Source organism: Hippoglossus hippoglossus, chromosome 24 (genome assembly GCF_009819705.1).
Source record: "Hippoglossus hippoglossus isolate fHipHip1 chromosome 24, fHipHip1.pri, whole genome shotgun sequence".
NCBI classification, from domain to species: Eukaryota; Metazoa; Chordata; class Actinopteri; order Pleuronectiformes; family Pleuronectidae; genus Hippoglossus; species Hippoglossus hippoglossus.
The window spans coordinates 3,675,001-3,702,539 of NC_047174.1; the positions used below are offsets into that span (position 1 = coordinate 3,675,001).

General features: G+C 43.8%; 5 protein-coding genes across 5 annotated transcripts in view; 2 read left to right on the top strand and 3 right to left on the bottom strand.

Annotated features, from left to right (window-relative positions):
* Positions 1-1,269: 1,269 nt before the first annotated feature.
* On the bottom strand, positions 1,270-7,387 carry hadhb (hydroxyacyl-CoA dehydrogenase trifunctional multienzyme complex subunit beta). The gene is made up of 16 exons (XM_034580556.1): positions 7,297-7,387; positions 5,937-6,009; positions 5,672-5,713; positions 5,387-5,483; positions 5,234-5,278; positions 4,873-4,972; positions 4,595-4,682; positions 4,275-4,462; positions 3,997-4,177; positions 3,316-3,437; positions 2,908-2,987; positions 2,753-2,800; positions 2,552-2,639; positions 2,259-2,333; positions 1,801-1,965; positions 1,270-1,686 (listed from the first exon to the last, which is right to left on the bottom strand). Exons 2-16 carry the CDS (start codon positions 6,001-6,003, stop codon positions 1,651-1,653), a joined length of 1,422 nt encoding a protein of 473 aa, XP_034436447.1. The 5' UTR covers positions 6,004-6,009; positions 7,297-7,387; the 3' UTR covers positions 1,270-1,650.
* Positions 7,388-8,172: 785 nt separating this feature from the next.
* On the top strand, positions 8,173-9,024 carry fhit (fragile histidine triad diadenosine triphosphatase). The gene has a single exon (XM_034580557.1). The coding sequence runs from the start codon at positions 8,219-8,221 to the stop codon at positions 8,678-8,680; it is 462 nt and encodes a 153-aa protein (XP_034436448.1). The 5' UTR covers positions 8,173-8,218; the 3' UTR covers positions 8,681-9,024.
* Positions 9,025-10,693: 1,669 nt separating this feature from the next.
* gareml (GRB2 associated, regulator of MAPK1-like) lies at positions 10,694-22,943 on the bottom strand. Its single transcript, XM_034580553.1, has 7 exons — positions 22,585-22,943; positions 19,051-19,191; positions 15,565-15,695; positions 15,288-15,453; positions 14,152-15,002; positions 12,786-12,955; positions 10,694-12,393 (listed from the first exon to the last, which is right to left on the bottom strand). The coding sequence occupies exons 1-7, from the start codon at positions 22,694-22,696 to the stop codon at positions 11,793-11,795; spliced, it is 2,172 nt and encodes a 723-aa protein (XP_034436444.1). The 5' UTR covers positions 22,697-22,943; the 3' UTR covers positions 10,694-11,792.
* Positions 22,944-24,286: 1,343 nt separating this feature from the next.
* On the bottom strand, positions 24,287-26,111 carry atp5mpl (ATP synthase membrane subunit 6.8PL). Its single transcript, XM_034580558.1, has 4 exons — positions 25,954-26,111; positions 25,045-25,168; positions 24,596-24,616; positions 24,287-24,420 (listed from the first exon to the last, which is right to left on the bottom strand). Exons 2-4 carry the CDS (start codon positions 25,166-25,168, stop codon positions 24,407-24,409), a joined length of 159 nt encoding a protein of 52 aa, XP_034436449.1. The 5' UTR covers positions 25,954-26,111; the 3' UTR covers positions 24,287-24,406.
* An 849-nt stretch (positions 26,112-26,960) lies between these two features.
* Positions 26,961-27,539, top strand: part of LOC117758812 (nesprin-1-like) — a 64,665-nt gene continuing 64,086 nt past the window's right edge. The window contains exons 1-2 of the mRNA XM_034580778.1: positions 26,961-27,116; positions 27,408-27,524. Coding sequence (XP_034436669.1) covers positions 27,449-27,524 — 76 coding nt within the window. The 5' untranslated portion in view covers positions 26,961-27,116; positions 27,408-27,448. The remainder of the gene's footprint in view (positions 27,117-27,407; positions 27,525-27,539) is intronic.

A 27,539-nucleotide genomic window follows, 5' to 3' on the forward strand; every position in this document is an offset into this window, starting at 1 on the left:
GGTTGAGGCGGTTTTTTGAAGCAGAGAAATAATAAAATAATAAAATAAAAAAAGACTCCCTGATATTTACATTCGAGCTCCGCGGTAAAACATTGGTTTTTATTCCCGCAGACGTGTGACAGGCTGCACCCGCATCACGCAGCTGCTGAAAGCGGAGGAATTAAACCTTTAAACAGGTTTTAAACGGAGGAGTGTGACTGAAGTTCTGTTAACAAGCCCCCCGACCCGTGCGCGGGTCCCCGGTGAGCGTGCACATGCAGGAGAGTGCGTAGAAATCTCCACCATCCTCAATTACACACTTAACTACCTCAAGTTTGCCACAGTGAGATGTGAACACCAGGGAGACAGCAGCCTGAACTTTGGAGTCATCTGCCAGTCATGTCCCTAATTTTAAATATTCATGTTGTTTTAAAAAACTCCAGGAAACAGCCAAACATCTCTTTACCTCCTCATTAACATCAGTCGCGTTGTCAGAGGGAGGCTGCATCATTCACCACCAATTAACTGCACAGGCATCCGGAGCCAGACTGCTGCTGACACATCTGGGTGCAGGGCCGGGATGCAAATGCACTAAATCAAGTAAAAAAAGGGATTTTTTTTTGGTCATGCAAATGTGGAACTCTGTCTCTAAACTCGTAGTTGTTGTTGTCGACAGCACAAAGATGTCTATACATTGATCTTTTCCCTTGCAATGGGTTTCGGTGTCTGCTGAATAAAACATGGCCCCGTCAGCAGTGGCACTTGAAGTTGTTGTCCGGACATCAAGGCCTTCGATCAGAGAGTCGTGGAGACAAAGCTTTAAACTACTCAGAGAAGTTAGGTCCTGTCCACTGGTAATCTGACGTGAGGCTGAATTCAGGAAATAATGTTGGAAATGTTCATGTGAATAAGTAAAAAACAGCTTCTGAGAAATGTTTACATTTATAAAACTAGGCAAACTATTTTTCAATCAGTTTCCTATCATAAGAACTAATAAACACAAACCGGAAAGTGATGACACTACTATCTAAAAAGACTTATTCAGCTTATTTTCATGTTTTTGTGTTATTACTTATAAAGGTTTAAAGGCTCTAACGTTCAGAAAACACATCACTTTCCTCATCATTGCTGCAGCTCCTCTTTTCAGCCTCTGTCAGAAACACTTGTCTCTTTAAGGGGTCACTTGAATAGAACACAACTGTCGTTAACTGTTCTTTTCCTGCTTCGACAAGTCAGAATGTGCTGTGGAACATTTCAGCAGCAGGAAAGAAAAGCAAACAGACAAACGAGTGTTGTTGTTGTTGTTATCATCACAAGATTTAATCTCCACAGTTTGTATGACAAAAAAAATATAACAGCCTATATAAACATTAGCACTGTGGCTCCTCTGAAACTTTGCTATGTTACATTCGACTCCGTGACGACGCTGACGCGAAGTCCACAAAACCCCAAGGCAAGATCCCTCAGCTGCGTCCTGCTATAACTTAACGTCCTCTAAGCAAAGTTTGAATTTACACAAGCTTCGTTACACACACGCACGTACTGCATCCGACTCCTCTCCGATCAAGGCAATGTGGTGCTAGTATGTACACTGTATCGTCTGAATGTTAGTGTGTGTGTAGCCGTCACGAGGGACATGAAGATCGGTTGACAGGTGTCGCTTTAAGTGCTTTACTGGGGGTAGGCCTCAATCACCATGGCATGACCCTGGAAACACAAGAACACAAGTAAGTCAGGAAAACAACAATATAACACACATGTAAATCCACAAACACTTTTCAGGACGTAGAAACAAACAAAAACTCATTTTTCTTTTTGTACCTGTCCTCCAGCAGCACAAGCTGCCACCAGTCCGTACTGTCCTCCCTCCTTCTGCAGCCGGTGGGCCACTGTGGTGACCAGCCTGCAGCCGGTGGCGCCGAACGGGTGACCCAGAGACAGAGAGCCTCCCCACAGGTTGAACTTCTCCATGGGGGGAGTCCCCACCTGCAGGAAACAGACATCTGGTCAGGGCTGATATTTACACCGGGGGAAAGTTTAAAAAATGAAGATAAAAACTCAACTTTTGAAAATATTATTGTGTTTATAAGACTGAGCAAAAACTTTGAATTTCTCATTGATGCTCTCAGATTTTTTTATATTAGGTAATATCTGACAAAACTAAGTATCAGTTCATCTCAGATAATGCTAGTAAATACATTTCATTGATTGAGTATATTTATGTTGTTGTTGTATTGATCTATTCTGATTTTGAAATAGCCAACAGCAGCCATCTTTACCTTCGACTTCTTTCCCATGTACGTCTGGGCGAACCAGTCTGAGTCCATAGCCTTCAGATTTGCCATTATCTGACCCTGGAACACACACGGAAATACACATGCTGAGAATTACTACAGATAATAGACTGAAAATGCATCTGATAGAGACAGACACAGAAATTGACAGATTCTGGTTAAATTATTAAAACAAATGTACATCTAAAACTTTGAATATCTTGGAGCTTGAATGTGTGATCGATACACACATCCACAGACCTCTACACGAGCTCACAGTTGTTTTGTACTTTACTTACTGCAAAAGCCTCGTGGAACTCGAAGACATCGATGTCACTCATGGACAAGCCGGCGCGTTCCAGGACTTTAGGCGTACCGTACGTGGGCCTGAAAGAGTCGAAACCAACAACAGAATGAAATGGGTTTGACATGAAAAACACCATCAGCTGAATTTGTTACCTGAGAATTAGTAAAAGTAAATGAATAATACTAAGTCTCACCCCAAAAGCAGCTGATCTTTAGGGTCCTGAGACACGTAGACAAAGTCTCTGCAAAGATGAAAACACATCATGATTAGCACGTCATCTGAAATCACATCACACGAGGCTGTTACATCAAACGAGGCTGTTACACCAAACAGAGGGGGTGCAGGTACCTGAGGTAGGCTTTAGGCTTGTAACCCATAGCCAAAGCTTTCTCTTCAGACATGATGAGCACAGCAGAGGCACCGTCAGTCTGAGGACACAAACAAAACCGCCCGTTCAATTCAAGGCATCACAAAAAGAGAGTTTAAGATCCAGTCACTGTTCAAGCAAGAAGCCAAAAGTTGCTGTCTGAACTGAAAAGACTCAGCATCCTCTGACAAGTGTTAACAGTATTTCGCAGCTTCGAGTTTGAGCTGCTTTGTGTGTGTGTGTGTGTGTGTGTGTGTGTGTGTGTGTGTGTGTGTGTGTGTGTGTGTGTGTGTGTGTGTGTGTGTGTGTGTGTGTGTGTGTGTGTGTGTGTGTGTGTGTGTGTGTGTGTGTGTGTGTGTGTGTGTGTGTGTGTTCGTGTGTGTGTTTACCAGGAAAGAAGAGTTGGCAGCGGTGACTGTGCCGTGAGGTTTAATGAAAGCAGGCTTCAGCTTGGCCAGCTGCTGCATGGAGGATGGACGGATGCCGTTGTCCTTGGAAACAATGTCACGACCTGGAGAAGACACAGATATATAAAGTTCTCAGGTAAACTAAGAACGTAAGACTAGTTTTTAACTGTTAGCATTCGTCACAGTGTCATGTTTAGTCTTTTTCATTTCAGTCAAAATCCAAGAGTTGTGTCTGAGGTGCATCATGGGACAGGAAGTGGAGAAACTGACTGAATTAATTCATAGACAAAATACTAGGGCTGAAACTAATGAATATTTTCATTATTTAATAATCCAATAATTATTTCCTGGATTAATTAATAAATCATGTGGTCTTTGAAATACAGAAAATCTTAAATCTAAAAGTATGAAACTGTCAAGTGTTTTTGCTTGGAAAAATAAACTTTGAAAAAACACTTATTAATTGATTATCAACATTGCACCTAAAATCTAAATCTATGCACAGAATGCACCAAACAAGGACCAACAAATTCAAGCAACAAAAAAAAACACTATCACAAATTACATTGAAGTCCACCACCATTCATAAAGGAGTGAAATCTAATATAACATATCTGTAAGCCTCTCTAAAGTGTGATGTCATCAGGGGGAGGTGGTGTTTACCTGGCACTTTGAAGGAGATGACGTCCTGCAGCAGACCTTCATCCTGGGCCTTTTTAGCCAAACTGTGGGATCGCAGTGCAAACTCATCCTGCTCCAATCTGGAGACGCCAAACGCAGCCGCCAGACGATCGGCACTGTGGCCCATCGTTTCAGCCGTGGAGAACTCGGCTACAGCAGGAAGCTACGTGCACGTATAATGAAAGTTAACGGGTGGAAAGATGTCAAAGATTTAAGAGAAAGACTTTAAAAACGATTTTAACCAAGGTGGAGCTATATACCTCTGGTGAGAGGTGAGCCAGTCGGATGCTGCCGATCAGACTGAGCCTCTGGCCGAGGGTTTTTGCTCTGCTGAGGGACAGCATGGTCTTCCTCATCTTACGGCTGTGACGAATGGGAACATCAGACATGAACTCCACCCCGCCTGCTACAATAGAGTCACACTGGCCTGCAGCAATCATACCAACACCTGCAGAGAAGGAGAAACAGTCATTTCACTGCTTCTAATTTCTCCTCACAGCAGCAGCATAACAACAACAACATCACCTTTCCCAAAATGCACGAGAGAAGCCCGTTATTGAGATTTCATTCCCGGACAAACCTGAGGTCATTGCCACGTTGGAGGAGATGCACGCCATGGTGACAGTGTGAGCCGGGATCTTGTCGGAGAAGCCTGCACCGAGCGCCGCCTGAAGTCACAATAAAATATGAAGGAGGTGAACAACGGAACTAAAGCTCTCTTTACACAAACATGGAAAACTTTGTGTTTGGACAGTTTTGGATTCTAATGGAAAAGTTTAACAGCTGGAGGACAAAATGTTAGAGAATATGTGTGTGTGTGTGTGTGTGTGTGTGTGTGTGTGTATATACAGTATATACCTCTCTTGCTACATTGCTGGTTTTGACCTCCTGGATCACAGTTCCATAGATGATGTAGTCGACAGCGTCTTTGGATAGACCTGTCCTGCTCAGGAGACCCCTAGAGAAAACAAATGGAGAAACTTAATCACAGCAGCACGAAACAAAATAACATCTTGAGTATCAATGATTTACACGACACGGGAAATAAACAAAACACACCCCTCCCCTCACAGCTCGGTCAAATTGTTGCTCCAATGTTCCCCTCTCTCTCCCCTTGTCTAAGATAGTTTCATCTAGATACGTATAATCTATTTATAGTAATGCTGGTGGTGGATTTGCTTGTGATATGTCAATGATGTGGACATGAGGTCACACTTACTGCAGAGCTGCTCTGGCCAAGTCATGGGGCATGAGGTCAGCATATCTGTAATACACAAGCAGAAAGGTTTTAACCATTTATTCAGTATTCAACTTATGATGGCCACAGCCTCCAGCCAGTCAACTTAACCATGAGAAGAAAGCAGAGACGTACGTGGTACCAGACAACAGGAAAGGGGTTCGAACTCCCTCCACTAGGACAACGTTCTTCACACCAGGGCGAGCAAGTGTCTTCTTGCTTTTTGTCTGAACTGAAAGAAGGAGAAGGAATTATAAACACTGATGGACTTTCCACCTTGGAAAGTAGTTTTGCACAGGTTCTGACCGGATCAATAGAAAGAAACTCAGATGTTAAGCTCACATTTTAAACTGTATGATAACCAGAAGACTTTAATCTTGACTTTTATGGGAATGTAAATGACTCAGAGTGATGACTTACCTTGAGCCTGAAGCTGGGTCGTCGTACTGAGGGAGCGAGCACCTGTGACATGCAGGAAAAAAATTCTTATTATCGGGTTAAATTCATCTGTGAATTAATGTGACATTAGAAAACAAAGGTGGCAAAAATCCTATATTTATAACCTCTAATATACAGTTTGTATTCATAAACGGCACAAATTGCTGTTGGTTTTTCTTGTAATAATATTTTTTCCTATAGCTCTGGCATGTTTAAGAATCTGTTCAATTGGATGCAGACAACTCACCGAACCTAACGGCCCAGGCGGGTCTGAGAGAGCAGCTGCGCATCGTGTTCAGCATCTTGGCGGCCATTGTGTTCTACGCAGAGAGAAACTGTAGTTAGCACCGCAGCGTTATCACAGAGAAAGTCCATCGCGCTGCGTAACCTTTCCATGTTAATATTATTGGTTTAAAGTCAGATTTAAGTTAGACCAGCTTATGTTATTAATGCAGTATGTATGACACATTTATAGCAAAAAGTAGGTGATGGTACATACATGTCTTTCTGTATAATGCAATAGTTACACATCAGTAAAAAGTAGATCCTGTGCTACGCTATCATCTGTGATGGAAAACCAGTCCCCAGCAGGACACCATCACAGCACTGGGGCTGAGGAGAGGTATTACAGCTCATTCCTTCCTGCTGCAGTTAAACTTTACAAACAGCACAAGAAAATTCTTAATTTAACTGTGAAATACACTGCAAATCCCCCCCCCCCCCCCCTTAGGGTGTCTAATAATACGATTATTATCTTGAAATAGTATCGTTACAATAAACTGTCCCAGGGCTTCTGAATGAGGCTGATCTAGATTTCTGCAGGTGCACGTAACATAAACTAATAAACTGCCCTCACATCATCAATCAGTTTTCTTAGCTTTCCTGGCTTGAATTCACAATGACATTTGTATTATATTTATATATTTCTGCAACTGTGCTAAATCTATGTGGGAGTAGGCGACTTATTAATGATCATTTGTTATAATCAAGGGATCAAGTGGGACAACCAGATCCTCTCGGGGGTCAAATCTGCCTCAGTGGGTGAAAGGTGAGCTGAGGTAGGAGGACATAACGTACAGTCACAACCGAGAGCTTCCTGTCTGCCTGATTAAAAAGAGCTAACTCCAACACGTGAGGTGTAATGTCACGATATAATAATAATAAACGTAACCCCTGATATTTACTGTCTTTTCCTCTGTGACGTAACGAGACGTCTCGTTGACGGTCACCGGCCCAGCCCAGCCCAGCCTCCCCCCCCCCCCCCCCCCCCCCCGACACCCAGCTGTGACCCTTCACCCACTTTCCTCCATGGAGGAGCAGAAAGACACAATGACCGCGTCTCTAACTGGGTCAAACAACATGTCTTCACGTCCTCTAAGTGTTTACTTCACTGGTAAAACCATCAAACCCAGTTAAGACCCAGTGCTGAACAATGTGAAAGCAGGAGAATGAAGGTAGAAGCTACATGTAAGCTAATTAAGCTAGCTGCTAGTTAGCTGCAGCTGTGACCCCGTTTCGTTACGTTCGGGTTAAATTAACGTGTTTTACTTCGTATTTATAATTTTCTGCTTTTGTTAAAAAATAGCGACTCTTGAGTTGTAACGTACCCGAGCTCGTGTTTAGCCTTTTGCCGACGCTGCCTCCTGTCAGACGAAGAGCCACACTGCAGCACTACCGGACTACAACTCCCACAAACCCCGCTGCCAAGGACCCACAGGCGTTTAGCTGCCCGAGATAATGCCCGAAGAGCCAACGGACCAAGTTATGTGCCGATATTATAATACACCTCAATTTATCTATTTACTTTTATTTGTTTTGATATGATTTTAATTATTTTGTATTGTTAAATATCGCTTTGTTACAGTGTTCGAGATAATACTAATATGTTTTATTTACCTACATGTGTATGTACTCCTCAAAACAAAGTTACAAAGTGCTTCACAAATAAAAGAAAACACACAAGAATACATACAAACAAATAAAAGAAAACACACAAGTAAGAATACATACAAACAAATAAAAGAAAACACACAAGTAAGAATACATACAACAAATATAGTCATACATGAATAAATGAAATCACTAAATTTTAAGCAAGACAACAATAATAAAAACTGGAATTAGGTAAAATCTGGGAATAAAGTACGATAACGATAAATAAATATAATTTTAATTAATTTAAGAAGAAAGCAAAATTGGGGGGGATTTCATAATCCAATTGTTGTGTATGAAAAACTAGACATATAATTAAATCACAACAGGGTTCATCATTTTTGTTTTGTAAAATTACACATATATAATATTATCTTTAGAAATAGAAGCTGGGAATTATATGATTTTTTGTGGTTTACATTTATGAATCAGCCCAGAATTTATTTAGCACTTCACATGACGACGAAGTCCCGCCCACATCGTGTCTCTGATTGGCTGAGGTTGACACATGAAGGGTGGTGATTGGTTAACACTCAGGAAGTATCTGCACCCCCTCTAATCACACCTGTGTTTACGTGAAGCGTGCGTTTTGTCAACATGTCCACTCTTCGCTTCGGGCAGCACCTGATCAAGGCCTCGGCGGTTTTCCTGCAGACGGAACTCAGCTTCGCTCTGGTCAACCGGAAGCCCGTGGTGCCGGGGCACGTGCTCGTGTGCCCGCTCCGACCCGTGGAGCGGTTCCGGGACCTCCACCCGGAGGAGCTGGCGGATCTATTCAAAACCACCCAGCTGGTCGCGGACCTGGTGGAGAAGCACTTCAGCGCCACCTCGCTCACCATCGCCATCCAGGACGGTCCCGAGGCCGGACAGACCGTGAAGCACGTCCACGTGCACGTGCTGCCCCGGAGGGAGGGCGACTTCCAGAGGAACGACAGCGTCTACGAGGAGCTGCAGAGACACGACCGGGAGAGTGAGGACGCGCCCTCCGGGTGGAGGTCGGAGGAGGAGATGGGAGCGGAGGCTGCGGACCTGAGGAGGAGGCTCCTGCAGAGGACATGACCTGACTCTGACCACAGGACCAGGGATGGAACTCCTCATGTTAACGTGGAACAATGTTCACTCACACCTTCATTCGTTTGTGTTGCTGCATGCATGTGGTTAAGAGATAAACAAACACAAAAGTATCCTTTATTATCAGGCTTTTGAAGTTTTATTCAAAGTTCATAATTCATAAGTTCCCTTTTTCAGCAAATATCTGTTATTGTCAAGAGTAAAAATCCAAATGAAGTTTAATTTCCTGACAAATATCCTTTGTCGTCAGGGATGTGATTTAAAAAATCAAAATAAACAAAAAAGGTTGTAATTTTTTCCCAGCAAATATTTCTTATTGTCAGCCACGTGACCACGTGACCAATCAACAATTTCCATGTGTTTCTGTACAGTTGTTATTACTGACTTGATGATTTCTCGTGTTTTCTAGTTAAACCGTGTAAAATAAAATCTCTGAAATTGAGAATGCACAAGAGTGTTGTTCTCTTTATTTTTTACTCATGTGCTGAAATACTGAAGTTGATTGTGATAAATAAGTCAGCTGTAATCAATTTCATTCAAATGTGAAACTTTGTGAACTTAAAACTACCAGATATATTATGTAATGGAAGTTCTGGCTAATAATGACAGAAGTTTCAACAAGTTTTAATAATTCAAAGCATCTGTCGAGCTGAAATGCAATTTTATTCATCCTAATTTGTCAAGTATCAATATTTGCTGCTTTTCTGTTTCAAAATTCAAGATTTCTGGAGCTGATTGAACAAACCCAACAATTTGAAGACAGCCTTGTCAGAGCGGAGGCTGTGACGGACATTCATCACACATTTCTGACAACTTTTAAATGAAAACAGAATTCAGATGTTATCAGTAAAACAAGTTTGTTTTGTGGGTTCACGATATGTCCGTCAGTGTCCTTGAGTGAGGACTCTTGTATTCAAGCTATTTATACCAACACTCTCCACGGACAGTGTTAAACCTGCAGACATTAACATAACCTATACTGGGGTCCCTCTGTCTGACGCTCTACTGTTTTCTCCATCAAGCCCAAACACACGTCAGCTACGAGCTCAAGGATGATGTGGCAGTTATAAGACTCAATGACACAACAGCTGAGTGTGTGTCTGTGTCTGTGTGTGTGTGAGACGATACATACATGTCAGAGAGAGAGAGGTTATGTATGTGACAGTCTTGACTGCCTGTCTCAGTCCCTCGCTGACAGATGTGACACCATTAATCAGTGTGTGTGTGTGTGTGTGTGTGTGTGCGTTTGTGTGTCTGTGTTTGTGTATATCAAACTTCTCAAACTTTTTCTGGCACGCTGCACCTTCAGAAGCCGTGAAAAGGTCACGACCCCCAGACACCCAACAATCTTTTATGAATCATAAACAATGATAAGAGGAAGCAACGGCTGTGGCTTCTGTCTGGTTTGAGGCCTCCTGGTACGAGTGTGTGTTTGTGAGTGTGAAAAATGCTGCTTATGTATGAATCACTAAGACTTCAGCTCCAAATTGAGAGTTTACAATAACCCTCCACTACCAAATCACCACATTGCCCAATCCTGGGGATACCAGAGGTCCAGCTGGGACTGCTGCCTGGAGTGTGTGAGAGAGAGAGTAGTTTTTACATGACGCTGACAGGCAGGAACCTCAGGGCCGATAAACCAAGAAGACGGGACTAGTGCTCCAGCTTGTGGACCCTCTGGGTAGGTTCAGCGTGTGGCACAATAATAATCTGTAATCTTCTGTGAGCGCTAGGTGAGCGTGGAACCCTGTGAAACTCTACTGACAAACTCATAACTAAGAATTACAATTATAATAGATGTTGTAACTGCTTCAGTTGTCGGCTCTGTATGAAGTAGGCAACAAGAAGGTTACCAGGAAAAGGTTGCGGGTTTCTCATTTTATTTCTTACTAAACAGAGGCTGAAGAAAATCCTACACTCTTATGAAACCACATTTATATTCACTAGATCCAGACTCCGACTCCCCACAACCACCAGGGCAACAAAAAGAGAGAAGACAACTTGATTTTCAGAGGTCATTAAGTTTCTATTTATTTTATATTCTTATTTATTTCTTCATTGCTCTTCTTACAGTGGCCTTGCAGTTGCATGATCTTGGAGGGAACATCAATGTTGCGTGGTATAGACCGAGGAGGAGGTAAAGTGTGTGTGTGTGTGTGTGTGTGTGTGTGTGTGTGTGTGTGGGTGGGTGGGAGGGCGGGGTCAGTTTTGTGAAAGTTGGCCTCAGTGAGCAGCCTTTGGGGATTTCAGGAACGTGGAATTTAAAGAGGATCATTTCAGACATTATGACAGAACAGCAGCATGTATGGTGGCGATAAGAGAATCACAAGAACTAATAAAACACAAACATAAAATAGCTTTTTCACAGTTATCTGGCGTTAACTCAGACGATCTCTTAATAACAGCTGAGGCTACAGTCCCTGGTTGTAAAGCATCCTTATCATCAGTACCACTATGGAGGTATAGTTCACACGTATACCTCTAATTAATCTGGACATACTGCATATGTAGAATTCATAGAGCAGGCCTCAATCTGGAAGAACACACCTGTCCCCTGGTCTGGAAGAAACTGGACCACTTTGTTTGTCAAGTAAAGACATTTTTCTCATTTCATATAAATTTAAATTGTATTGGGCAGGAGTTTGAGGTCAGACAACAGCTAATAACTGTGTCGTCTGTCGATCTTTTCTCAAATTTCACTGCATGAAGGCCAGATAAATATAAGTTATGCTATAAGCTTAATTTAAAATCTTTCTTATGACTCAGAGTACGAACATGAATTTTGTGGTGGACTATTTGCTCCACATATGAACTGGAATCGGGGCATTTTTCATCACGCAGCTCTCTGTTGTAGCCATTTGTTAGTAAACTATAGTCCCAGTCTGTGATTCAGACCGGAAATATGCAGTCCAGTCTGTCAGGGACTCTCAGCATGAGAGCCAGTCAAGTGTCTCAGTTTGACCACAGGGTGGCGTGGTTTTCTTCAGTCTCAGCTTCAGTCATTGGGCTCAGCAGCCAGCTGGTCACAGTGGAAGGCACATTCAGGACGGCTCAGCAGCCAACAGGCACATTATCAGGTCAGTGTGTGTGTGTGTGTGTGTTAAATCTTGGGCCTCCAGCCCTGTATGAACTGTTTGATCTTGGTGACATGGAGTCGGCTCAGGTGGAAGTCATGTGACAGGATGTCCTCAGTCAGCTGCACCAGGAGGCTGCCGTCTATTCGCTCCCTCTGGAAAATGGCCACCGCTGCCTCCGATAGGCCGATGAACCGCAGACACGCCGACACCTCCTCCAACGACAGGGCAGACAGGTCTGCAGGAGGCCGCCAGGTGGGGTCAGGGGACAGGGACAGCCCCTCAATGACCACTATGGATGTCCCACCACCCTCTGCACCTCTGGAGGCATCTGTTGTGGGATTGGGAGCAGGCTCAGGCGAGGGGCAAGGGGACTGGCGGTTGAAGGGGTTCAACGCCCCAAAGGGAGCGAATCGACTCTGTGGAGGTGGCGGCCTGAGGCGGGGTCCGGAGGAGGTGAAGGAATCCACCCACGGCTCCGCCCAGGTGGCCTGTGCTGGCTGAGGATTGGCTGTGTTGTCTGCAGAGATGGTAGCGACTGGCTCAGGACTGGCGGGGTTGGGGGCGGGACAGTCGGCCCAGGAGCACGGGTAACAGTATAAGGAGGCGTCTGGAGAGGGAGAGCAGCTGGAGCAGAGCAGGAGAAAGTTATATTAGATGTGATAGTTTCAGCATTAAGTCTGTAAGACTCATATTTTATGAATTTATCAATGTTATGATAATACAGTTATCCCTATTATGTCCAATTGCAAAGAGGAAGATGCTATTTGTCCGTCTTCCAGTTCAACCAGCATCATCTGCTTAAAAAAAGATGGTGGCATCCTTTGATTAGGAAACTCTGGTTAGTTAAGTTCAAAGTGAGCGAGGACGACGCCAACCTCCCCCTGTTTGTGTGGTAATGCACATCCCAACAGTGTCAAGGCCAGAATAACCTGCAGATCCTCTCAGTAATTATTCCAATAATTTCAAATCAATGTGATTTATTGAGGGACTGATTCTACAAGACCTTCACATTGTACCTGCCGTGGAGTCCAGAGGAGTAGAAAGAAAGGTTGGGTCTCGGGGAGGTGGAGTTTTTGGGGAATCGCGGTGGGACGGGCGGGCTGGGCACCGGGCTGGAGATGGAGCCCCCTTTAGAGCAGCGCGGGGGGACCGGAGGGGCGATCAAGTAGCGGCACTCCTCTCTCACCTACGTGCAAACACACACGCACGGAAAAATGAGAGATACAACCGCAAAAAGTGTAGCTCCTAAAAGTTGAGAGTGTGAAAGCTGGCTTGTCTCAATGCTCCACTCTGTAAATGTCAAACTTATTGACCTTTGCACCTCAAACAAACACTCTCACACACAGTAGCTAGGTCTACACACACACACACACACACACACACGCACACACACACTGAGTGTCTCTCTTGGCAGGCTAAATATCAGGGCACGAGGAACGCTGTGTGTGACAGGGTATAATCCAGCTGCACAGCAGACATCAACACCAACACTCCCCCTCTGCTCTGCTGCCATCACTTCACAAGAGAAAAGTTAATTAAACAAAACAAGTGTGATAATTCCCACTTACACACACGGACGACAAAACACACTGACACATGAGCACGAACACGAACATCGGGGAACAGCAGTGGCAGGAAGAACCTTGTTTTAAACCCATCACATGCAGATGAACATTAAGAGTCTTCAGTTAAACATGAGGAAGATGAGGTCAATAAATAAGAAATTTAGTTATACATCACGTACGATATCTTCCACTAATTATTCCACAACCTTCCAATTCATGTTACATAAAACAATTATTATATCTTTGTTAGAACTATCAGGTGCTCAAATTAGAGATCCAAGTTCCAATTTAGCTTGAAATATGACGACAAGTGATGTTTGGGTGTAACAGGACTGATTCTCAGCAGTTATAAGAAACAAAGCTTCTGGATCAGCACCTTTACAACAATTTAGTTGTTATCAGCAGAAATGAGACCTTGTTTTGTCTCCATCTTTTATCATAAAACCAATAAGAATTTGGTCATTTTTAAGACCAGTACTATACTGTTACACGAGAGTAAAACGACTCCGTAATAAAAGTATTGTTTCCCTGAATACAGCAAACATCTATGTAGCTGCATCCTCAGTGATGATGTTTGTATTCATGTGCTGTGAGTGAATGGGCTGTGAGTGAATGGCCGTCCTTCCAGGAAGACGTATTGCATATTAGTGTGTGTGTCTGTGTGTGTCTGTGGTAAATGAGGTTTAAAAGCTGTAATGTATGAATAATTCAAGCCAGGCATCCTGACTTTTAACAGCCGGATGCTGCTGTGGACCGATGAGAGCAGACACAGACAGAAGGACAAAATGAAAGACGGGAGCTGATGACTGAAACTCACAGCATCAGATTTTGGAGGTACAGGCGGCGGCGTAGACACTCTGGTCACCACGGTACCAAGAGAGCCGTCCAATGACGAAGACGAATGGAAGGAGATGAGGGTTGGCTCCTTCCCCAAGCCCTCTGCGCTCTGATTGGTCCAGAGTTCCTCGTAAGGGATTTCCTCACTGGTCCTCATTTCAGCTTCAGTCCACTCAGGAGTCATATACTCCCTCTCCTCACCTGGTCCCTCCCCCATTCTCTCTCCAAAAGAGTCCCTGCATCGCTGTGATAGGCTGTCCGAAACCCCGCCCCCATATCCGCACATTGAGAGGCGCTGCAGTGCCGGCGCCATCGAGTCCTGACCCGACCCACACATGCGTGAGCGGCGCGGGCTCACGCACTCCTCCGTCATACACTCCAGCTCTGGCCGAGTTTCTCTCACCGCACGAGAATAGGCGTCTGGGTCGAACGCGTGTCGCAGTAGAAGACTCTCCAGCGCCGCTGTGTGAACAGAGGCCTCGGCCACGTTAAACCTGGGCATGCAGCGCAGCAGCAGGAAATGGGAGGGGGAGACTTCCTGTCGGCGAAGCACCATGCAGAGCACCACCGTCTTGCTGACGATGTTGAGCAGCTTGTAGCGGTGGCCCTCTCGCACCGCATGCCGGTCGTAGGGGTTCCGTGGCGGTCGTGAAGGTACGGACACGTTGACGGGGAGGCGAACCCTCTCGATTATGCTGCGTACCGTGTGCTCCCCTCCCAGCATGCCCTGCTCCAGAGGGGAGCGTGTGCAAAAGCGTCCACGGCAGCCAAAGGGCAGGCTGACGCTCTGATTGGTGCGATGATTCATACAGACCAGGCAGGGAGTTTTACCTGCAGAGACAGAGAGGTAGAACGACAAAGGGTCAAAAGAGACAAAGGATATAGTAGCACACACAGGGATTTATCTTTAGAGCTGTATAATACGCCAATATTTGCCTCCAAGAAAATCCTACACGTTTCTGATGTTGGTGGAGATGAAGAAGTTGCAAATAGTGAAGACATTATCAAGCGAGATAAAGAAAGGCTCAGTGATCTCCATGTTTTCCCAGCCAGCCATCAGGGGGCGATCAAGACGTCATATCGTCCATCTTTATCTACTGTCTTGGCCTTACTTACTCCTAGGGGTCTTTCCGAGGCGTCTCAGGAGCGCGCTCAGTCCCGTCTTCTCCTTTGAGGGTGTGGCACAGAGGAGCTCTGCTTTTCCCATGAGTGACAGCTCGTCTCCAGCCTGCAGAGTGAAGCTGTAGGGCTCACTGTCCTCGCTGAACTCCCCCGAGACCACCTGCAGCACAAGTGGATGTGATAACGCGTCGCCACCAGGTTGTGTGCAGACTCAAACACTATGAAATAACCTGGAGTAAAACATTATGTGAAGATGCAACTTAATTCGGACCTTGACACTGAAGGTGATCGTCTCCATGACAAAGACCCGGTCGGGGAAGACGCCAGCAACTTCCTCCACACTGGAAAAATACTGGACTGGGTCCCTGACGTCCCGGTCTTCATCCAACAACTTGAACTTGCCTAAAGAGACAGGAAACAAGATGAGGGTTAAGGAGGAAAAGGGGAAGGAAAGGACGGAAGGAAGCAAAGGACAGAACGGAAGAAGGGGGTGCAGAGGAGAGAGGATGATGAAGAAAAGGGGGGAGATGAGGGAAGGAAGATGAGAAGATGAAGAGGGGAAAAAAGTAGTGCAAAGAAGAAGAGGAGGAAATGAAGGAGAAAGAAAAAGTTAAAAGTTTTTGGGTTCTCTCTGTCTGACTTTCTGTAGTCTTACTTCAAACACACACACACACACACACACACACACACAACACCCCCCCCCGCCCCGAATAGACACTGTTTGGACGAGAAGAATACAAAGACACCTCCGCGACCTATGACCTGGCACCAGCTTCCGGCAAATCAACAGCCGACGGGGGTTGTCATGGCAACCAATAAAGGACCCCCATTCTCACGCAGAGCAGAGGCACATCACCATGGAGACACTCACACATACACTTACACACACAACTCTCTCTCTCTCTCTTTCCCCCTTTCTTCCCCTTGCTAACCCCCCCCCCCCCCCCCGCCCTCCATCTGTAAATCTTTCACTCTCATTCACGCCACTGCTGCGGTCCAGTAACTGTGTGCTTGTGCTCTTTAAACTGTAAATGTTTTGTGTCTAAAGTTGTGAAGAGCCACTTGAGGAATGCACAGCGGGCTCCCAGACATCTGTATTAAAAGAACATTTTAACGGCCCTCACATTATTTGAGCATTGAACTGTGATAAACCCTCGAAGGATACGCTTTTTTTTTTTCTTCTCCTGTTTCTCACACAGTCGACGACACATGAGAAAGTTTTTTTGTCTGGGAGGCAGAGCAGAATACCAAACCTCCGCCATCCTCCTCGCCAGCACCTCCCTCCTGCTCTCTCTCTCTCTCTCTCTCTCTCTCTCTCCCACTTTCTCCTCCACCCCCTGCCTTCCAATTCAAACAGAGCCCCCAGGATAAGGAGCTTTCACCAAACAATACCAGCAAGTGCTTCTTCTCAACACAACTCGCTTCCCTTTATTAAAAGTGACAAAACCACATCTCCTGCTTGGAAACGGATGAGACTCCAACTATTACCGACCTGTCACTGTATTACCCTGTGAGAACTAAGTGTTTGCACCACCCGCTGCCCTGAAACCTCTCCATGAGAAGGCATCATTCAGCTTTTCAGTCCTCCTCACTTTGCTCTCGCCGCTCACTGACGGACAGAGGAGGACACAGACAGACGGACAGATTGAGCGTAAGAAGGAAGAAGAGGAGGAGGAGGAGGAGGAGGGAGCTTCCTGTTATCCATCCCTAGGGGGACACCTATATTGCTCTCCTCCTAAGCTTATTTAGACTTCCTGTATGAAGTCATCACAGACATTAGCTCATCACTGGTGATGCCTCTGATTCAACAACAACCCGAGTGTTATAGTTAGAGAGACATAAAGGTCATTCTAAAAGTATGCATACATTTAAATTGGCTCTGCTGACTGGCCTCTTGCTGTCTGCTGAAATGCATTATTAAAATGTTGCATAACTAATCGGCAGCACTAATGACTGTTGTACAATATACATTATACTTTTCCACCGTTGGACCCATCTAAAAAAGTCTGTGCCATGAACATTATTCACCGACTAGACAGAAATATCTCAGCTTAATGGAAAATGGAAAACCAGTTGAGTGAAAGAAGGGAGCAGCATGGTATCTACTACGATGAAGATATTGAATCCAATTGAATTATGGAGCTGCTGTTTTGCTTTCGCGAGTTTGAATCTGACAAACTGAACCTGTCCTAAAGTTAAAATCCTGACCCATAGTTATAGGTAGCACATTAAACATGTCAGACACTGTCTTTTCTCATGAAAGTTGTAAATATTGGGCTGCAAATATAATTCGATAGACTAATTGATCCTAGTAATACAATGTGTGTGTGAGCCAGCTCTCGTCTTTTGTCTTTCATTGACTATGCAAACTACTCTACAGAGAGGAAACTGGTGAGTTTAAATACATTTAATGTCAATAAGAATAAATGCTGTCCATAAATAGTTTCGAAATTAGGCTTTGATGTGAATAAAATCTTAGGTTTTTAGGTTTTCTGTTCTTGTGGTGCGATGGCTTTGATAAAATCCCGACTCCCCTGGATAAGAATTACTATACCAGGACCTTTTAATTTGACAAATCTCTCATACATTCATATTTGTTCTTTATTGATTGCTACAATTTCTTTCTGAGTTCTTTTATCTCTTTAAGCCATTTACTTTCCTTTGCTCAGTTATACTGAGAGTCACATGCTTCTGATGCTAAAATGTCGAAATTGACAATGATCTCAACACGCCTCCGCCCTCTCCCCCCCAATGTTCTTTCATTCTTCCGAAAAGGAGCCTGAGAGGCGGCGGCAGCGTGAGGTAACATCAGCGCTCCATCAGCGGAGGAAGCAACGAGAGAGGAGGCATTAAGATCCAGTTACACAGACAGCAAATGATGTGACTGGACGGAGAGTCGGAACAATGGGATTGTGGGGATGAGCTCCGGTGAGGTCATGTGCAGACTAGACTCATTCAGCAGGATGTGAATGGACGGGAGAGCGAGGGAAGGTCACATCTACAGTAGCTGGTTGAGTGTGTGAATATAGACTGTACCCTAGTTTACATGAGGGTAATAATTGTACGTTGATTAATTAATTGATGAATCGCACAATAGGTTCAGCTCTACTCCTGAATCTGTGAAATACAATGTAAATGTACAATTTCTAATTCTAATTTATTTTAGTTAGTTATTTTTAGTGGAAATGGGATCAAACTTTAATCGTAACTTTATCTTATCTCTACAGAACAGCTTAGAGGGTAGAACATGTCTGAGTCTGGTTGGGACCTCGTTCCCTGTCAACTCTCCTCCTATTATACAGAAGAGGTGACTTTTTGGATTCATCTTTAACTCAACAACCAAATAAACACAAGTTTTACTGAACAACTGCTAAATTTCATTAAATTTGAAAGAGCTACCACCGCACCACATTATTTCAGTGTATAAATCTAATGCTACTGTGTCTATGTGTTTGTTTGTCTTACCCCAAAAAGACTTTGGATGAATTCCACACCAAATATAGAACAAGTAGAAAATGACCCTGTGATAAAACTGTTTTTATTTTTACCCCCAGAGGAAACAGACAATTTAGGGACTGGTATTTTTGGTATGTTTAGGGACTATTGACTAATAAGGAACTTTCGTCCATGTGTGTGTCTGTGTGTGTGTGTGTGTGTGTGTGTGTGTGTGTGTGTGTGTGTGTGTGTGTGTGTGTGTGTGTGTGTGTGTGTGTGTGTGTGTGCGTGTGTGTGTGTGTGTGCGTGTGTGTTCGCTCACCCTGGTATTGCAGAGGGATGTCTATCTTGGGTCCAATGACGTAGTGTCCCTCCTCTAAGCTGTGGGCCGTCACTGTGGTCCACTGACGACAGGAGTGTAACAGCACCACATCCTCCTCCGACAGACCCTCCACACATTCACCTGGAACACACACACACACACACACACACACACAGGGATAACAAAAAACAGTCTTCTGACCTGAGGTTTTAATTTCTAAGGTCACAGCAAGTGGCTCCGCGATGGAAAACACAAAAAACACCTCCACACACATACAAGTTCAGGATTCAGTGTCGATAATTACCACCATCAGTGACGGTTCACCACCCCTAACCTACTCATCAGGACCCTGCAACTGACAACCTACTATTTCGCCGCCCCCATACACACACAGACATACACACACTACCTCACAGAGAGACACACACATGCATACAGAGATACACACACACACTCATCGCTACAGCTTTCACTAGAGCCATCATGTAGCACAAGAGCATTGATTTCTGCTGATAGCAAAGTGGTACAATTCAATCACACAACACACACACACACACACACACACACACACACACACACACACACACACACACACACACACACACACACACACACACACACACAGAGATTACATGGATCCTTTTTGTTCTTGTTACTGAGGGAGAGCTGTTACTCTCAAACGCTGTAGTCTAACAGACATGTCGGTGGATGTCTGAACAGAAACACAGGCCAGAAGACGAGGGACTGTTCATATTATCATCATCAGAGGATGTTATTATTACTATTGTCACTTCAGACTAAACTCCAAAAGGTTTTCTGCTGTATGTTAAAAGTCCAGTTCACTCAAATCCCAGAGACATATCTCCCCTCTATCCGTGGTGGTGGAAAGCCACAGAGCAAATGTCGTTTTTCCACAAAAACACATGGATGTCAATGCAAACATCCAATCTACTCTCTCTGATGAAGGTCTGTTTGATCAACATTTTAGATGATAGCTCAGAGGGTTGGTTATCGACACGACTTAACTGATAATCAATAAATCGTTTCTATAGTCTGAGAATATGCTGCTTTTCTTAGTTGTATTTATACAACCCTAAGTGGAACTATTTTGTTATGTGGGTTAAACTGTCACTTTATATTTTATTTATGTATTTATCATGGACGGTGCACTTTAATAACAACACTGTAAATATGTCAGAGTTAGCCAAGAGGATCAGTTTCATCTGTGGTACCTGGCCAGATGTTAAGTTATTGATAAGAAGTACATTATACATCTTAGCTTGGCCTGATTTATAATCACGAGTAGCACCTGACCGGTACATCAGTTAGCCAACAGCATTGGGTTTCATTTCTATTTGCATGTGTTTTCTCAAGTTGAGCTCTCAGCCACCGTAGTATTGGCTGCGGCCTCCAAAGATCCACATCCCTCAGCCTCCAATCCTGAAGTTTTTAGGCAAACCCCCATAACAGTGAATTACACCTCCCCCACTCACCAACACACACGCACACACACGCACACACACGCACACACACACACACACACACACACACACACACACACACACACACACACAGAGACTGGTGCTGACATGCACTCACAATAACTAACCACCATCTCCATGTGGTTTGGCTGACTGTGCAAACATCAGTCATCTGTGGGGTGACCACGGTGCAGTTAATAAACACCTATCACTCTCTCTCTCTTTCTCTCTCCCTCCCTCCCTCTCTCTCTCTCCCTCCCTCTCTCTCTCCCTCGCTCTATAGGTACAATGCACACGCGCACCAGCAGTGGTAAGGTGCGTAATTTGGGGGGGAACCGCGCCATGGCTCGGGTGCGCGCGTCTGTCCACCCAAGTGAAGTTGGAGGTTTTTCCTTCCTCGTTGGTATTCAGCACATTCACCGACAGATTACACATTTACATATGAAAAGAAGTGAGCAGCACTTCAGCAGCACAACAGACACTCTGTGTCTTTCCGGGCCTCGCTGGACTGGAACAACTTTGGCCATGACACCCATCACCCGTTGTTCCCAGAGTGAAGACATCAAATCTTCCTCAGGACAAATTCATGTTGACGTGAAAACATGACGCGAGTGAAACGAGGAGTGAACACAGAGAGTGAATAATGACTCTTATCAAACTCAGTGGATGAGTGTCCGATGATGGAGGCTACAGCTGCGTCAAGGCGCACAGATTGAACCGAAACATTAAAGGAAATAAGGCCGGATTGGTTTCAAAATAAAAGCATCAAAGGTGCCCAGGGAGCTGAGAGTCAGTAAAACTTGCAGACTTCTTCCAAATATAAGTGCAATGCTTGCTAGTAACAATAGTATTAATTTGTTCTTTTTGTAAATTTTATTAAAAAACTGAAATGAGTAAAAACCTTGTTTAACTAATATATAAACTGTGAAGCTATTCTAATTCACCTGTCAGTCAAAAGTGAAAAGTGATGCTACAATAGCAAAGCACAGATCCACGTTTGATTTCAGAGCTATCTGCTCAATGTAATATGTGGAAAGTCTTCACCCACCCACATCTTAGTCTGATCGATTAATCAAATATAATACAGGTTCATAAATAACTGATAGACTCTCTAATCTCATAAGGGTAATTTAGAAAACACATCACTAGCCTCACATGTTAGTAAGCGTGATAATATGAGTAATATAATGGGATCGCATAAGCATTTATTGTTGTACTGGCCTCAGTAGATGTAATTTATTAGTCTTGAAGTTGCCTATCTGGTTAGTGAAAGGCCATTAAACACTATTTCAGAAAGTTAAGTAACAATTAACCAGCTTCCCTTTAAAATACCTTTTTTTTTATGAACACATTGTAAATCAATTTAATTTCCCCCATCAAACTATTAGAGTCTCAACTAACAAACATATCTATTATCTATTGTTTTGCAGATATTTACAGGATTTACGTATCGGTGGTTTTGTCTATGAAATGTGAGAAAACAGTTAAAGTGTATGTTACAATTTCCAATACTCAAAAGCACCATCTTGTTTTGCTCAATTAACAGAAAATATTTTTGATTAAATCCATAATGAATAGAGAGAAAAGCAGCGACTCTGGACTTCAGTCGATACTGTTTTGAACTTGTATCATATGTATTGTTATATTTTGTTATTTAAAATGTTAATTTAATCGTTTTTTTCTCGTTAAGTAAAGAAAAAAGACACAATTAGGGATTTGTTTTGAAATCTTTGACCGGAAGCAGAAACGTTCCCCGTCGATCTTGACACAATTAAACCGCAGCTCGGATTCTCTAATAAATTACGACACTTGTTCTTACGTTAAATAAGTAATAAAAACAACTTTACTCGATTTAACTTTACGTATTTTACTCTTTCTCTCTCGTTGTTCATCCCCTTCGCTCCTCTCACCTCCGGAGCTCTGAGCGGCTCGTCAGCTAACACTTCTCCGGAGAACCGACCGCGGCTCTGGAAGTTTGTCTAGCGGGGGTTCGGGCGGTGGCAGCCCCGGGGGGGACGGGGGGGGGGGGGGGGGGGGGTACGTGGTGTCTTACCGTGAGACAGGCGGACCAGGGTGGGCAGACGGTATTTACTGACCACCGCGTCCAGCGGCAGCGCCAACGGGCTCCAGGTGATCTCCGACAGGCTCCCCGACAACTTCTCCATCCTCCCGGGGCATCACGGTACCGGAGATAACGGCGGTGACGAAGACGGTGAAGAAGAAGAAGAAGAAGATGAAGATGAAGAAGAAGAAGAAGAAGACGGTGATGGAGGTGAAGATGATGAAGAAGAAGAGGAGGATGAGCGAGGGCGTGTAACGTCAAAGAGTTTCGCCATGTTTGAATGTAGGAGAGGGAGCGCAGGCACGGTCCGTGCGCACGAGCCGTGGGAGCGAGCGCGAGCCCTCTCTCTCTCTCCCTCCCTATCTCTCTCTCTCTCTCTCTCTCTCTCTACCTCCCTGTCTATCTCTCCCTCTTTCTCTCTCTCTCTCTCTCTCTCTCCCTGTCTCTCTCTCTCTCCCTATCTATCTCTCTCCCTCTCTCTTTCTCTTTCTCTATCTATCTCACACACACACACACAACAAAAGTTTGTGTTGTAGTTTTTATCGTCATAAAATAGTTTAAATAACAAACACAGACGTAAACAAACCTCTTCTCCACGTGTTTCCATCGTAATCTGCTTTAAATGAGCTTCACATTAATTATTGTCTAGACATGTGAAGCTCAGCAGGTGCGTGGGTGGAAGAAGCTGGAGGGACTTTTGATCAGTGTTTCTCAACCTTCTCTGTCCTGCTGTGGGTTCACTTCAAGTCAAGCTGCCTAAACCTTCATGTGGTTTTGTATGTAAGCGTGGATGTGTAACCCTACAGGCCCATAGATGAGTGAAGTCTGTCTATGAAGTAACTGTTCCCGTTTAAAAGTCACAGAGCTTTGTTAAGATATAAACTGACAAAGACGTGCAGATCCACCACAAAACCTAAACCTCCTCCATGTTTTGCCGTAGAATCTGCCTCCTCTTACTCACATTTTTTCCATTAGAACCTGCCTTGTACGTTCAGGTATTTTTTCCCATCAATTATTACACCACTTTGTCTACACAGGTTAGACTGAGCAGGTGCGTAGGCGTAAAAAAGCTGGAGGGACTTTAGATCCGGATTTCTGAACCTTCTCTGTGCTGCTGTGGGTTCACTTCAAGTCAAAAAAATGCCACAACTTTTCATGAGGCCAGTATTTACAGAGATGGTATGTGGGGATGGATGGAAAACTGAGCAGACTGTCTTTCTTCCCCTTTCATTAAACGTGTGGCCTGAGGTAGGACACACTCTTAGTTCAATGAACCAAACTGTAAATAGAAACTGATTAATTTGTCATCAATTTATTTTTATTCAGCAAACCAGTTGTGATGCTGCAGTCCTTTTAATACCACAACCCAGAGTGAGCGGCTCTGAAGAATTATGTAACTCTTATTTAATCTAACAAATTAAAATACACAAGAGGTCATCAGTTCAAGATCGAACTCGTGATTTCTAGCATCAACACCCACTCAACACCAAACATGGCAGTGCTGGTATTTATTCTGTCCATTCAATTAGTTAAAGTATAAACCCAAACTGTGATTCATTGGATTTCAACCAAATAAAAGGAAACCAAACATGACAGAAGGGTTTGTGGGAAATGTGAACTCCTACTGTATTGCATCTACTCTCATGTAGCATCACTTTATGTAATATCAAAAAATGCCAATGAGACGACCCAGGTGTTGGATAAGAACTTTATTTGTTCCATATTAACAAAAAAATTCTAATATGAATCTGGACTTCAGGACAGGCGACTTTATTTAACAGCAGGTGGAGGGGTCATCAGCACGGTGGAGAACTCAGTGGGTAGGCTCTAGAAAAAGAGGACAAGAAAAAACATGATTAATGACACAGACTGATGAAATATGATCCTGTTCAACTAAGGGCAGAGATCAGTGAAATTCTTACAGCTACCACCAAGGTTAAAGAAAACTAATTACTGCCAAATACTGATTATGTAGAATGTTTGAAAATGTTGAGCCACTTACTGTCCTTCACGGCCTTCTTGCCTAAAAATAAAAAAATAAACATAATATTAGTCACATTGACCCATAATCACAGAGTCAGCTCATTAATACACAGTTAAGAAGCAAATGTAGCTCTGGCTGCTTTACACCTTGCATCTGATGAAGTGCTTAATGATGCAGAATGATGTCATTTTAAATACACTTTTCACTTAGTTTTCTTATCTTACAAGACAGCGTACAGCCACTGTGGAGAATTACATGTGTTGTGCTACATGTGTGGATGTTTTCCTGCAAGTGAATCCATCTCACTCTGCACCCTGCTCGCTTCTCGATGCATTCAAACCCGTTCAATTATGCCAAATACAGTGTAGAATCAATAAGACCTTACAAAATGTTGAGGCAGATCTCATATTTTGCAACTACACTAGTCCACGTTCAGTTTGTGTTAGTGCATTTGGTGTTAAACTCACCCCCATAGGAGACTTTGTAGTACAGGTACGTCATGATGCCAAGGCCAACCCACATCTCTGGGTATGCCTTTGTGTAGTAAGGGCCCATCTTGGCCCACCAAGATGCAAGTACACGTCCAGCCATCTGTGGGAGAAAGCACAGGCCCACTGTCAAAACAGAGAACTGTCTATTCCAGCATGGACACGACTGTTACATGAGATGATCACACCCCCCCAATGACCCTCGTGTCTTCTTTCAATATCCCACCACTTCAGATCGTGTGGGTTAAACTAACCTGACAGAACTAGTTAACTTTGGGAGTTGTGCTTTTAGTATCTTAGGCTCAAACTGTATAAACCGGTTCCTTCAGACAGTGTTGTCAGGACTCAGGCTACATTAACCCTCAGCTGAGTCAGGCTAAGCTAATGACTTTGGGCAGCAGGGAAACATCTGACTCCCGGGGAAAGTTTCCTCTCTCCTGACTTCAACTGCCAGTGAATCAAGTTTCATAGTTTCATTTAAAATTAACGTGGCAATAACTAATCTTTACTGGAGATAAGTTAGTTGGCTAATGCTTCAGCTAACACTGCTGCTAACACTGCCTGTCTAAGCTAGTTAGCATTGCGCGTGTGCACGTTGGTGGCACGAAGGAGGAGAACATTTACCACAAGACACGTTGTTCATATTTGTTTCGTGTTTACTACTTTAAACAAATGACTGGATCCCGACGAGCGTGTTAGCGAGAACAACGCTAGCTAGCTTTAGCAGGAAGCTAAGGCTAGCTAGCTAAGTGCACCTGCAAATGTAGCACACACACACAACCAAGGTCACTATAGCTTGACTCCAGTTAGCTTCCATTAGCACACAACTGTAGCTGTGTTGTTTTTTTTAAAGTGAACATGTTAAATAAACGTGATTTCCGCTGTTACCTCTCAGTTCGTCTCGCTGCTGCAGGAAGGTCAAGAGCCGCTGATGCTACCGGAAGCTTCACGTCAAAGTCGTGGGTGGAAATGCTTCTTCTGCGCTCCGCTTGTTTCACTGCTTCGTTCACGGGTGTTTGGGAGTGCAGCGCCACCACATGGCCGTGTGGCGAACGTTTACAATCCCATTATAAATCCAGGAACAGATTTATTCAATAAAATATGTTCAACACGATAGATGATATATACTTTATTCACAATTTACTTAGTTGGATTTATTGTAGTTAGATCCTAGTTCATGAGTTATAATAATAATACAAATACAAATAATGATATGGGCTCCAGTTCCCCCCCAAACTCTCAAGATATTAACAAATAAAACACTGGCACTGGTCACAAAAATAAAAATGACATAGTGTAACAAACTCTGCTATTTATGCACCTTATTCCTTTTCAAGTGAAACAAATAAATAATGTTAGATGAATACATATTCTATTGTCTTAAACAAGGTTTTAATGGTATAGTCTTTACAGATTTATATGTCTCAATATGAAACCTACTGTGAAAAGTAAAAAACAGAGTTAAATAATCATTAAGTGCTGGAGAGTGGTTTTGGAATCAGCTCTGAAAGGAAACTCAAACAGTGTCACATGAATGCAAGTGAAGGTCTTTTCTCAGTTTCCTTATTCCTGTAACTTAACAACAGCTCACTAGAAAAATCAAGGAAGAGAATAAAAGATACAAGTAGATGTGTTACAGTTTTGTGATTTGTTCCCGAAACCTCAGTCACAAGTTCCTTCTTTTCTTATCAAAGCTGCAAACCAAAGCACTTGAGTCTGGGTTTTTTTGCTTTTGAAGCAAAGTGTCACCCTTTGATTCAAAGTTTGCACGAGAGCTCACAGGATTTGGGCCCGGCACAGTGAGCATGGGCGGGACTCTCCGCTGTGTTTTGTCCTCACACTCTGATAGGCGAGAGGCACTTTGTTTCATTTGTGAGCACCTACAGGCCAAGTCGTATTCGAAGGCATTCAGCACAGTGAATCAACACTGAGTCCTGCCAATATGAAAGGACACAGCTGAGGAGATTTGCTGTGCAGGTCACACTGTACTGGGTTCTTCATTTTGATATGCACCACAGTAGCTGCCAGCTGTGACTTCAGCCCCGCTGCAGGTATGTTGATTTGACCAAACTGTCTATTCTTTATATATCTGCCTAAACTGAAAAAAGAAAGCTCCAGGCTCTTTCCATACAGAACGATCAATCCTCGTGTTCGAGCTCATTGTCTGAATACCTGCATGTGTGTACTTGCATCTGTGTGTGTGTGTGTGTGTGTGTGTGTGTGAGTGTGTGGTAACCTAGGGGTGTGGATGGGTGTGTTCTTAAGGTGACTAATCAGGCAGCGGAGACACCTAACACTCTTTTAACTGCTGTTTTGGATGATTTCCTAAACCATGTTTCCAGAACCCTCCTGAGGTCGATCTCGTGCTGTGGTTGGAGGCTACATGGCTTCAGGTGGTGCGGAGGAGCACGATGGAGGAATTCCATTGGACATTGACAACGTGCACATGCTTCTCCAAGGTCGGTCTATTCCTG